General features: G+C 38.4%; 1 protein-coding gene across 1 annotated transcript in view; it reads right to left on the bottom strand.

The window, feature by feature from the left end:
- Positions 1-11,793, bottom strand: part of LOC114460171 (diacylglycerol kinase eta-like) — a 40,432-nt gene that overhangs the window by 8,664 nt on the left and 19,975 nt on the right. The window contains exons 11-21 of the mRNA XM_028442205.1: positions 11,513-11,652; positions 10,760-10,847; positions 8,904-8,995; positions 5,703-5,802; positions 3,571-3,636; positions 3,315-3,495; positions 3,115-3,213; positions 2,093-2,177; positions 1,883-1,990; positions 1,199-1,295; positions 308-415 (exon numbers count right to left, since the gene is read on the bottom strand). Coding sequence (XP_028298006.1) covers positions 308-415; positions 1,199-1,295; positions 1,883-1,990; positions 2,093-2,177; positions 3,115-3,213; positions 3,315-3,495; positions 3,571-3,636; positions 5,703-5,802; positions 8,904-8,995; positions 10,760-10,847; positions 11,513-11,652 — 1,164 coding nt within the window. The remainder of the gene's footprint in view (positions 1-307; positions 416-1,198; positions 1,296-1,882; positions 1,991-2,092; positions 2,178-3,114; positions 3,214-3,314; positions 3,496-3,570; positions 3,637-5,702; positions 5,803-8,903; positions 8,996-10,759; positions 10,848-11,512; positions 11,653-11,793) is intronic.

The following is an 11,793-nucleotide window of genomic DNA, read 5'->3' as shown; positions in this document are numbered from 1 at the left end:
ACAAACAGAACACTGCAAAAACAATGGACAATACAGACTTTCTGATTCAAATATGAGTTAGTTCTTATTTTTAAACGTAAAAACAACTAGTTCATATTTTTGGTTTCAAATTTAGTTTAATTTGGACAAAGCCTGGACCCATGGTTCTAAATTTCGTTACCACCCCCTGTTGCTACAGGTGATATTAGACATCAAAAGACTCTCATTGGTCGAGAGTAGCAAAGACACTTGAAAAAATGAAAGTAAAAGTTTTTTGGGGGGAGTACAGATGGCCACAGTCTGGGGTTGATGTGTGTGTAATACTCACATTGTCCTCCTTGGTGCCACCCCAGAAGTTGATCCCGCCAGCGTAGCTTGGGATGTTGAGGACCGCCAAGCCTTGAAGACTTGGCAGGGATATTGGAACGCCGTCACACTGTAGAGAAAAAGGAGAGTAAAAGGTTTCTCACAGCAGAACAACATTTATTCATAGTGCAGCTTGTTGAGGCGCATTTCCACCACTGGAACTTGTTCCAGAACTAAGAACTTTCCCTTTGTCTAAAAATTTCTCCATTTATTAAAAACTTTCCGCCAGAACAAAGAACTTTCGTGAGAACAAAAAGCTTTCCCAAGAACTAATAATTTTCCCTTAACCAAGAACTTTCCTCAGAACTAAGAGCTTTTCCCTGAACTAAGAACTTTTCCATTGACTAAGAATTTCTCCTCCAGAACAAACAATAGTTTTCCCCAGAACGAAGAACCATACCAAGAACTAAGAACTGTCCCTTAACCTAGAACTTTACCCAGACAATAAAACTTTCCCCAAAACAAAGAACTTTCCTCTTAAGTAAAAATTTTGCAACATAACTAACAACTTTCCCTCTAAATTAGAACATTCCCCAGAACAAAGAACTTTTACCAAAACCAAGAACTTTTACTGTAACTAACAACTTTTCCCTTGAATGAACAATTTCCTCGAGAACAAACAACTTTCCCCCAAAACTAAGAACTCTCTCCACAACTATCTTGTTGATGACTGCTCGAACCTCAAGTGTTCATTTTATTCCTGGTTCTCTCACTGACGCCACTTACATCACACGTTACGTCAATGCAGGGGAAACACAACGTTCCATTGGGTAAATATCTATTCAGGGAAAAAACTACCACAAACTAAAACGTTCCTTGATTTTCTGGTGGAAAAGCGGCCACTGTCTCTGACCTCCAGCTGGACTCTTTGCTCCAGGTTCTTGTAGGTCTTCTGGACCAGCTCTTTGGTCCCCAGGACGCCGTACCACATCATGTTTTTGGTGCGGCTACTGCAGAAAGGAGGAAAAGGTGAAACCAATCAGAGTTAATAAAAACATAATTGAATGGAGTTACAAAAAAAAAAAAAAAAAAAAAAAAAAAACCATGAGGCCTGCCTGGAGAACACATACAACCTGATAATAATAATACTGCTTCAGAATCAAAAACAAAATAATGTAATCATATAGATTTAATTATGTTTAGTAATTTAACAAATAAATACAAAGACAATAACTACAATACTTTAGGAAGTGGGCTGGACGCATTATTGGCGTTTGCGGCTATCTGCTGCTCAATTCTAGTTTTTGTCATAAAAACCTTGTTAAAATGCATTAGTGGAAAAAATTAGGAATAGCAGGTACATTTAATCAATAATTGCATGTTTTTGTATGTAATATTCCCAATCAGATAATCCAAGCAGTGGGCATTTGTAAATATGAGAGAAACCTATAAATATGAGTAATGCAATTAAAAAGTATTTATATATTATACTTTTGTTAAGTTTTTTATAGGTAGTTGTGATGAAATACATTTTTTTCTTGCAAAATTTCCGATTGTATTTTTACAAATGAATGAAAAACCTTCTGCGTCTCCATACCTGCACTTTTTCGGATGCTCGTCCCTCTTGTTGTTGAACTCCAGTGAGATTTTGGCGTCCAGGCCGATGCCAAAGTAGTTGTTCATCACACACTTCTCTGAGCATTGTCTGTGAACGCCGCACAGTGTTGGGATGTTTTAGTGAGCGGTCGCACACAGTCTACAAACACAAACACACACACACACACACACAAACAAGAGTGTGGCTTACATAGAGTCGTCGCTGAAGGGAGCGCTGTTCAGGCTCTGTGGTTTCTCCAGCACAATGGGGGACGTAGGACTGAGGCTTCCCACGCCTGCTCACAGAAGACATTTAATGACTGATTTAATAATATCAGAAAACATTAAATAATAAATTCATACATGATCAATTATTCATCGTCAAATATCAGCTTTAAATTATTATCATCATAATTATTAATTTTTTCTTCCCACAGTAGCTGATGTATGTTCATGTGGATTTGTTAGGTTTTTTCTAAAGAATTGTATATTTTGAAAAGTGCTATGAGATGACTATTCTTGTAATTTGTGATATATAAATAAAGTTGAATTGAATTGTTATTTTTAGCTTTTATGTGTTTTTGTGGTTAACAATAAAAAGTTAAATAAAATTTCAAACTGGGTTTTACTGTAAATAATTATTTTATATTCAACGTTGAGAACAATATCTGTTGTTTGAAAAAAAAATGAAATAAATGATTGAAATTGCTAAAATAATAATACAATTATTTCAGAATTTTTGAATTTTAATTGGTAGCTTTATTATTATTTTTGTTTGTTATGTAGGTACGTAAAGGTTCTGGCTTTTCAGGTAAAATTATTAAATTATAAATTTTTTCTCCTGAAATTATAATTTTTAATCATTCATCATTTAATTTAATTCAACTTTATGTTTATGGCACCAATTACAACAATAGTAATCTCGTACTGCTTATCAATTTTTTTTTAAAGAAAAAAACCCCAAAATATAGATTTTCTATTTTAGCAATAAGAAAATGTATTGTTTTTTTTTTTTTTCATTTGTGCTTTAAGTATATGAAAATCAAAACGACTGATTATTCGTTTTAAAAAGACAAAAAAAAAAAGAAAAAAACAATTAGCATTGAAAAAATATATATTAGTCTTTTTTTTACATTTGAGCTTTAATTGTATGAAATTCAAAATAACTGATTATTCGTTTTAAAAAGAGAAAAAACGTATTTATTTGTGTGTATTTTTAAACGTAGAACTCACGCGTCTCTCCGTCCTTCAGCTCGTCGCTGTTCTCCCGTTTGATGGAGGAGGAAGACGACATCCTCTGGACTTGTGTGTGTCGGTTCTGCTCATCCACCACTGAAGCAGCGATACGCACACGCACACACACACAGTGCAGGTGTTACACACACGCTAATGCACACAGTAACACACAAGCAGCCTGGGGGGTCCTACCCTACCCTTCTCGGCCTGTTCAATGATCTGCCTGAGGGCTTTCTTCAGGCTGTTAGCTCGTAGCATCAGCTGTTCTTTGGATCGGTACGTTTTACCCTCTGAGCACGACTCGCCCACGCTTTCCCCCCCGCTGGAGCCCCCGCCGCCCTCGCTCTCCTGGCCGGGGGCCGAGCCGGCCGGGACCACCTGAAGGATAATGATGAGGGACTTTATTAGGAAGATTCCTGCAGCGTTCACTAATGTTTACAAAGCCACAGTTACCTGAGCTTCAGCTTCTTCACTCAGAGCCTTGACGAGCGAGTCCAGTTTCTCATTGAGCAGAGCGCACTGTGATTATAAACCATAAAAACACATGTTAATATATTATTATACCTCTTGGAGGTAAGTGTTACAGTATATTAATATATTACATTTTTCCTTATCCCATTTTGGATATTTCCTGAAGATTTCATCAAAATTCATCCAATGGTTTTTGAGTTAGATTGTTTACAGACAAATAATAAGACAATATTGTCGGTGTGAGGAGAAGGAGAAGGAGAAGGAGGAGGAGAAGGAGAAGGAGAAGGAGAAGGAGAAGAAGAAGAAGAAGAAGAAGAAGAAGAAGAAGAAGAAGGAGGAGGAGAAGAAGGAGGAGAAGGAGAAGGAGAAGAAGGAGGAGAAGGAGGAGGAGGAGGAGAAGGAGGAGGAGGAGGAGGAGGAGGAGGAGGAGGAGGAGGAGGAGGAGGAGAAGGAGGAGGAGGAGGAGAAGAAGAAGGAGGAGGAGGAGGAGGAGGAGGAGGAGGAGGAGGAGGAGGAGGAGGTCGGCACGAACAGAAAAATAATAAGAAAAAAAATAACGCTGGTGCAAAAGGAAGAAGAAGAAAAAAATAATAATGCCGGCATGAACAGAAGACGAAAAACATAATGGAAGAAGAATAAGAAATAAAATAATAGTAAGAGTAATAATAGTAGTGGTAATAAAAACCAATAATAATAGTAATATGGACTCTGTGGGGATAAGCTACGAAGCTAGATTACCTCTTATCATGCTAACTTCCAGGATTTAATCAGTGTGTGCTGTCCTACGAAGCTCGTTAACGTCTTACGGAGCTAAATCACCATGGTAACATGGGCTGAACTACTAGCCTGGTCGGCACCAGGTTTTGTTCTGGCTAGGATCTTAGCGAATGCTAAAGCCCCGCCTCCTGATCAATCAGTTAACTTAGAATGTCCATTGATAGAAGATCCTGATTGGTTCAGATCTGACAGCTGTGTTTAAGAAAGAATTATTGATAAATAAATGAATCCTTTCATTGACTGATGACATCCTTTAGGAAAGACATAGTTTTCTATCTGATGGACTGATCTACAGTCAGCTGATTTAGCCTGTGTCTCCGTATGCACGGATGGGTGGAGTCATTAATTAATTATATTAATTAATTCATACACTATAGCGAGGCTGACAGCATCAGCAGGAACATACTACAGACTATGAAACATGTGCTCTCATCCCAGTGTGTGCGTGTGTGATAAATAAATCTACTTGAACAGAAAAACGTGTGTGCTGTAATAAAGTTTAACTGCAGAGCGCTGTCCGTTTAACATACAATAGATTAATATCATAAATAATCTCACGGTTTTACACATTCACAGTGTCAGTAGCTTCCTGCCATGGTTCTTTCATTCTTTTCTGTAACAACAGTGTTGTTTTTGGCCTGAATTATGGATTTTAATTATTCATTATTTTAAACTTAAGCAACACCTAACCTGGTCAGGACCAAATTATGAAGTGGATCAGATCTGAGCGAGTATAAAAGCTCCGCCTCCTGGTGCGTGCTGCATTAACACTGTTGCTTTTTGCTGTCATTATGGATTTACAGTAAATCCATTATATTTGTTTAAAATCATAAGCTGTTCCTCCTGTTAAGACGCTCGCTCTGTCTACAATGTTTTCTCCATTGTAGTGATTGGTCAGACGCCGCAATCTCCACCCCTTTTATGAGAGCGCGCACGTACCGAGACTGAAAACACTTGCCTTAAATTAGCTTGTTATTATCGACCTTCGTAGGACAGCTTCCCTCTGACAGGGAATGTTTGGTTAGGTGAAGCCCGCTAACAGAGATTAATCTAGGATATAATTATCTAGCTTCGTAGCATAGGCTCTGTGTATGTGCGTGTGTGTGTTTAAACTAAGTGTGGTCAAATGCTGACCCTTAGTGTCAGCTCTATTGATTCGCTGTAGTTTATATTTTCTGAAAAGCAGGAAAATTAAGCAGCAGAGGCTTCGAGCACTAAACCTTTCAACTGTGAACAAACCTACACACACACACACACACACCCACGACTCAGTGTTACACAAGCTCTTATATAACACGCACACGCACACACACACACACAGAAACAGGAGAGAATACCTTCTTGGCCATGACGTCGGCCTCCACCTTGTTCTCCGTGGCTCTCTCGTACGCTTTTCCCACCTCCGCCACAAAGTCGTTCACCGTCCCACACAGAAACCTGTCAGTGAAGGCAGCACAGGGGCAGTCAGAGGAGCCGAGTCAGCACTCCACTCAACACCCAATTTATTTACTTTAATTTAAAATATTCAGTTTGTAAAAGTGCTATTTTCACATCACTCTCCTATTACTTTTGTATATCTAACCATTCCCACTGTGTGATTACTAAAACCAGTAAAGTAACCCAGTTTAAAAGCTTTGGTTCCAGGTTACATCATACAGTTTGGGGAGATCCTGCTTAAAAAAACAGATATTTTCCTTGATTTAACCTCTTCGTATCCCTGAGGATTCCTTGTGTGAATACGAGACACTAACTTTAGCTATGTTGCCGTGGTAACTGCTTTTTAAGAAGCAATAATTTGTGTTTTTCAGAGATAAAAAAAAAATAAAGATCTCATTAAATGACTGAGAAGATTACCGGTCTACACAACAAACCGTTGGAAATGACCATCTATAGCTAGTAGCTGCATATCTATCTTGCTTGCTAGATACGTATCTATCTTGGTATATAGGTTGATGTTACCCATTAACATATAAATAGATGTGTGTTCTTTAGACATTAAGAAGGTAAAGTTGTCAATAAATTGCTGAGGATAGCTAGCTAGCTGGCTAACTATCTAGCTTTGTAGCTTTTGAGTGAATGAAAGACATCGTTAGCCATGTTGCTTTCAATAAGAAAAACATGTTCTTTGTACTTTAAAAAGATAAAATCCTCATTAAGTTACACAAAAAACTGCTGCAAAGGACCATCTATTCATCTATATGGAAACTAGGGCTTCCAAATGCTAGTTATCTAGTTAACTAGTCGCTACATATCTATCTTGCCAGTTAAAAATGGCAGTCGACAATGGCATAATTGGACCATGTGTTTCGGAAAGAGGACAAAAGAGAATATATTACAGTACAACAATACCGCAAATACATATCAATAGCGATAAATGTAGAACAATACTTTGAGAAAGTCTTCGCTAATGGCTACGTCTGAAATCAAACAAAGCTTACATACAGTATTAAAGTTACAACAAGAAAGACTAAAAACAGGATTATGCTTTATTTAAACTTACTTAGTTTTTTTGAGAGCTAATAAGTTCATGACAAAGGTCACGTGACTTTTCAAAATGTTCGTCACCAAGGTTAGCTTAGCCAGCTATTTAATATTTAATGTTTGCGTCATGTTGTTCAATCTATGCCCTAGAAAAGTAATCTTTGCAGACAATGTCGTTTTACACTTTAAAGCCTTTTTATCATGTGGACAAAGAAAGTGGATTAAATGATGTTTTATGGCTTTATGACCTCGGTAACTTCTCTGATGTTAATAGAATTTCTATAATAAAGCTAACTTGAGAAAGAAGGGAAAATATAAGCTAGTGTAGTTAGTTTTTTATATATGCAGTAGTATTTTTCAATAGTGGTGAGGTTTATGTGATGAAGACTCAGAGAATGCTTCTTAGCTTAGCTTACCAAATAAACGGGAAGAGATTCATCACCTTTATAAGTGTTGACTAGGCCACTGGGAGTGAGGTCCAAGGCCAAGGCAGGCTGACTTGATAATACTGTATCATGTTTTTCTGCAGTCAGTGTCTTCTCCTCGTCCTTCTCTGTCTGCTCTGTTTCAGGTGTCGTGAAGCTGATGATGGCAGTTCCTGATCTGTGGATCACGGCTCAACTAGTCTGAGACACTCTGATGTTCTATCTCTCTATTCTCTTCTGTTGGTCCTTCTGTCCACAAACCCCAACCAGTCGACGCAGATGGCTGCCACCTCTGAACCTGGTTCTAACGGAGATTTCTTCCTGTTAAAATTGAGTTGTTTCTTCCCACTGTCGCTAAATGCTTGTTGGTTTTTTTCTTTCTTATTATTAATTTTATATTTTGATAAGCGCATTGAGATGACTTTGTTGTAAATTGCACTACACAAATAAAGTTGAATTGAATTGAATTGAATTCTTAGTTGTTCTGGGAGTGCCATGAGGCCACAGAGGTTTTAAAGCAGGTTTTCTCTCCTTATCTCTGGCTTATCATTGACAAAGTTGGCTCAACTACACACTAGTTTTTTCTTCAGGTGGCCTTGAGCCTTAGGAAGCCGTGAGGGTCCAAAACAAAAGGTGAGAAATGTAAATTGCACGTACATTCAAATTGGAAAAAAAAAAAAAAAACGCAGTTTGCAATTGACTTTTAGGTTACATTAATGCAAATAAAAGGCTAATTAGCTATAGTCACATGCATCGTTTTAGCTAACGACCTGAAATTCTTCCCAAAATTTCACAGTTTGAACCTGGGGTGACATTGTTTCTTGGCAAAGAAAATTGTCCACTTTAGGAGAGATCATGCTAATATGCTAACATGCTAGCAACCCCACACACTGAGATGTATTGAGGCTATTGCTAAATTAATGAGCGAAATGAACCAACCTAATGTTCCCTACTTACATTAATCATGCCTGATGAATGTCCTTTAGTTTCAGTTAACAGGAGAAGACACAACCAGTTCTCTCTGCTTTGATTTCCCAGTTCTCTCCTTACTGTCAGGTTTGGCCCTGTTGTGACATCCACCAAGGTCTTTTAATCACCGTTATGTAACTTTATTGGCTCTGTTGGCAACACGACAGCACATTAAAAGCCGTAAACTGAGCTTTTTCAAAGATAAAAGCAGCTTTTAGCAGGTTACAGGTACTTGTTTTTATTAAAATGTCAATATTAAATACTGGACTGGACTGAGAATGTTATATTTAGGCAGTATTTCTACTTGGATTGATCTTTCGTCATGGCTTATGGCCCTTCACTGACCCTTAAACATGACTTGAGAAATCCCTGTTTTTCATGTCCAACACTGATGTTATGTTCTTAGTGCACTCGCTGCAGGTCCCTGAGGTGCTTCCCAGCTCCTCTGTAATGGCTGCAAAGCTTTTCCCACAGGAGAATCTCTAATGCACTAATGTGCCCTGGTTGACCTCTAAACAGGGATTGGTCTCCCTCAGTCACAGTCAGGCAGTGTTTGAATCCACCGGGGAGCAAGAAAATCCATGCCCGCTTTGGGTTTATGATTTGACCTTTTATAATCACCCAGTCATTGGTTTTGTTTCTTTTTCTCATGGCAGTACGTACTTGGCAGATGAAATGACGTCACTGTGTTTGTCAGAGTCCAGGATCTTGGCGAGGTGGGAGGCCACGGAGTCGGCGTACTGTGTGATGTGGACCTAAGAGACGATGAGAAACATCATTTATTCTACAGTTCAAGTGATTCATTTTGTTGGAAATGTGATCATTCTTGCAAAGGCAGCAAATATGTGAATATCTGATCCAATGGCCACAAAATCAACATTTATTTCAGCATTTAGAAAAATGACCAATGACCAATGAACATCAATACAGGTAAAAAAGGGTTTGTGTGTGTTTTTGTGGTTGTTTTGTAGTTTTCTTTCTTTTCTTTTCATATTTTCTTGTTCTTTGTGTGCTTTTGGAGTTATTTTGTGTATTTTTGTTGTAGTATGGTGTATTTTTCTGCCATATGGGGTATTTTTGTTGCTATTTTGTGTATTTCTGAACTGACTTTGTGCATTTTTATTGGCATTTTGGGTATTTTTCTTTAATGAACTCCACCAAGGAGGTAATCTTTACTCCAGCATTGTTCTGTTCATCTGTTAATGTGAATGTTTGTTAGCAGGATATCTACAAAAGTTCTGAATGGATTTAAATGAAATTTGGTGAGCTGATAGACAATGTGAAAAGGAAAAAGGAGTTTGATTTTGGAGGATATCCGTTAGGGATTGTAGAAACAGTACCTCTAAACTTAGCAGGGGTTTGCGCTTGCGAGTGTTATTGTTTTGTGTGTTTTTTAGTCACTTTGTGCACTTCTATTGGTATTTTGGGTATTTTTTAATTTCATTTTGTGTGTTTGAGGAGTGCTTATGTATGTTTGTGTTGGCAACATGGTTGAAACTAGCAGCCACAGTCAGAATACTGGTATCAAATGTTTTTTTTGTTTTTTCATCGGTAGAAATGAAACTCTTTATCTTCAAGAGTATTGCCAAAGTTGCAGATGAAACATGTTGAATAGAACAAAGCGGCCAAGCATTTAGCATTCTATGAGTGAAATAGGTATTGTCTTGCAATTTTCCATGACAGAAGTTAAATCTAAGACAATAAAACCAACAACTGTTGGCTAAGTAGGAGAAAAACAAGCTTACTTTCCCGAGTCTAGGGTTTTTCAACTTCTTGGGATCGAGGGAGAGTTAATTTCCAAGAAGTGTGGCCATACTGGACGATTACGACAAACTATCCAACCGTCAAACTGACTCCTCTTGTTGTTAACATGACATTTTTCCAGTGTTTTCAGCAGAAATATTCTAAAATAGCAACATGGCTAAAACAAGCATTCACGTTCGGTTACTATTGTTGCAATTGTTGTGGTATTAAATGTTGATCATTTGTTGATCCATAGAATTCACAGAAATAATAACTAATGAATTGGATTTCTTTATTGTCCAAAAGTATCCTTGAATTTACCAATAAAATATGGTTCGTATAACGTTCCGATGTTGGATTTCTGGACACTTTAAGAGCGAAACAACCATTGTCGTACACATTTTCCATTACAATAGTTATATCGAGGTCAACACAACCACCAACTGTTGGTTGTATAGGGAAAATAATTGCTCAGTTTGTGAAGTTTGGTGTTTCTTTAGGTTTTCAGGGTTGCAGAGAACTAAACATTGCTTTGTTATACATATCATCTTACGTGGTTTACTCGATTTAGTTCAGGAAAACTGGATGGTTCTACCTTAAAATTGTGTTTCCAACAGTCTCTACTTTGGACAATTTCACGGTTTCGTATTTCTGTATTGACAACGTTGGTCATTCATGCCAGAATAGAAATGAGAATGTCGTTAGTCTAGAGTTTTTCTGGAGTTACTGAAAAAACATGTTGAACCCAATCAACGCTGTGTTTTAACATAGTTTACCTGCAGAGGAGAGTCCAGGCCGTCGTCCTCCTTTACCATCGGGGTGTGTTTGATGTTGGCCGGCACCTCGTACGTCATCACGCTCCAACTGAAAACATCAAGCGCCAGATAAAGAGCATCCTTAGTTTCACTTCAGAGGGGTTGGACCTTGAGGTGAGATCTTTTCTTTTCCCTTCAGAAGTCTAACAACAACAAGAGTGAAGCTAAATCTTTGGTTTTGAGAAGTTTTTGGACTGCTTGCTTTCTATTGTTTAGATTAGTTCTTATGTCTCTTCATGCATGACCAAATGTCCATGACTCATTCACATTATGTATGTAAAAGCCCTGGTTTGGGTCCATTTTAGTTCTGAAACATCAAGGCATTGATATCATTTGGCATCTTGCACTGTGATGTAGTCTCTCATATTAGGACCGTTGTGGTGGTTTTTGATGAATGAGAGGGAATCAAGCTTTAGGGTTGCTGGCCAGGTGCGGACACATGGTTTATTAGGTCAAAGGGTTTTGGGGAACAGACTGGTCTGGGAATAGGAGGTAAACAAGCTTTCAGTGTGTGTACCTCAGTGAATCTGCTGCTGTTTAGTGCTATCAGTGTTGAGTATGTTGCTGATAGCGGTAGTCTTAAAATTATAATTATATATCAAGGACTTTGGCCACAGATCTGTTTTGCTTTCCCTCAGAGTTAATCTCTACTTCTTTCAGTTCTCTTTTCCAAAGCACAAGTGGAAACCCATTGGAGTTCTCCGTCATCCTCACCGGTCTAACATCTTGGTGGTGGCTCTCTCCAGCTTCTCCAGGATCTGCAGCAGCTGGGCGTCGTCATCGCAGAGCCCGCCCCATCCCAAGACCCGGGCCAGGTCATTCCCCGTGCCCAGAGGGAGGACGCCGAGCTGACACTGTGGAGACACGGACCGTAACAACAAGTCCAGTTATGGGTTTTTACGAAGCAAACATTACGGAGACATTACTTCTGACTCTGTACAAAGTTCTAGACATAGAGCACATGTCAAACTCAAGGATTCGGCCCCTTAGGGCAT

Source organism: Gouania willdenowi, unplaced genomic scaffold (genome assembly GCF_900634775.1).
Source record: "Gouania willdenowi unplaced genomic scaffold, fGouWil2.1 scaffold_413_arrow_ctg1, whole genome shotgun sequence".
Classification (NCBI taxonomy): Eukaryota; Metazoa; Chordata; class Actinopteri; order Blenniiformes; family Gobiesocidae; genus Gouania; species Gouania willdenowi.
This window is presented reverse-complemented; position numbering and strand designations above follow the sequence as displayed.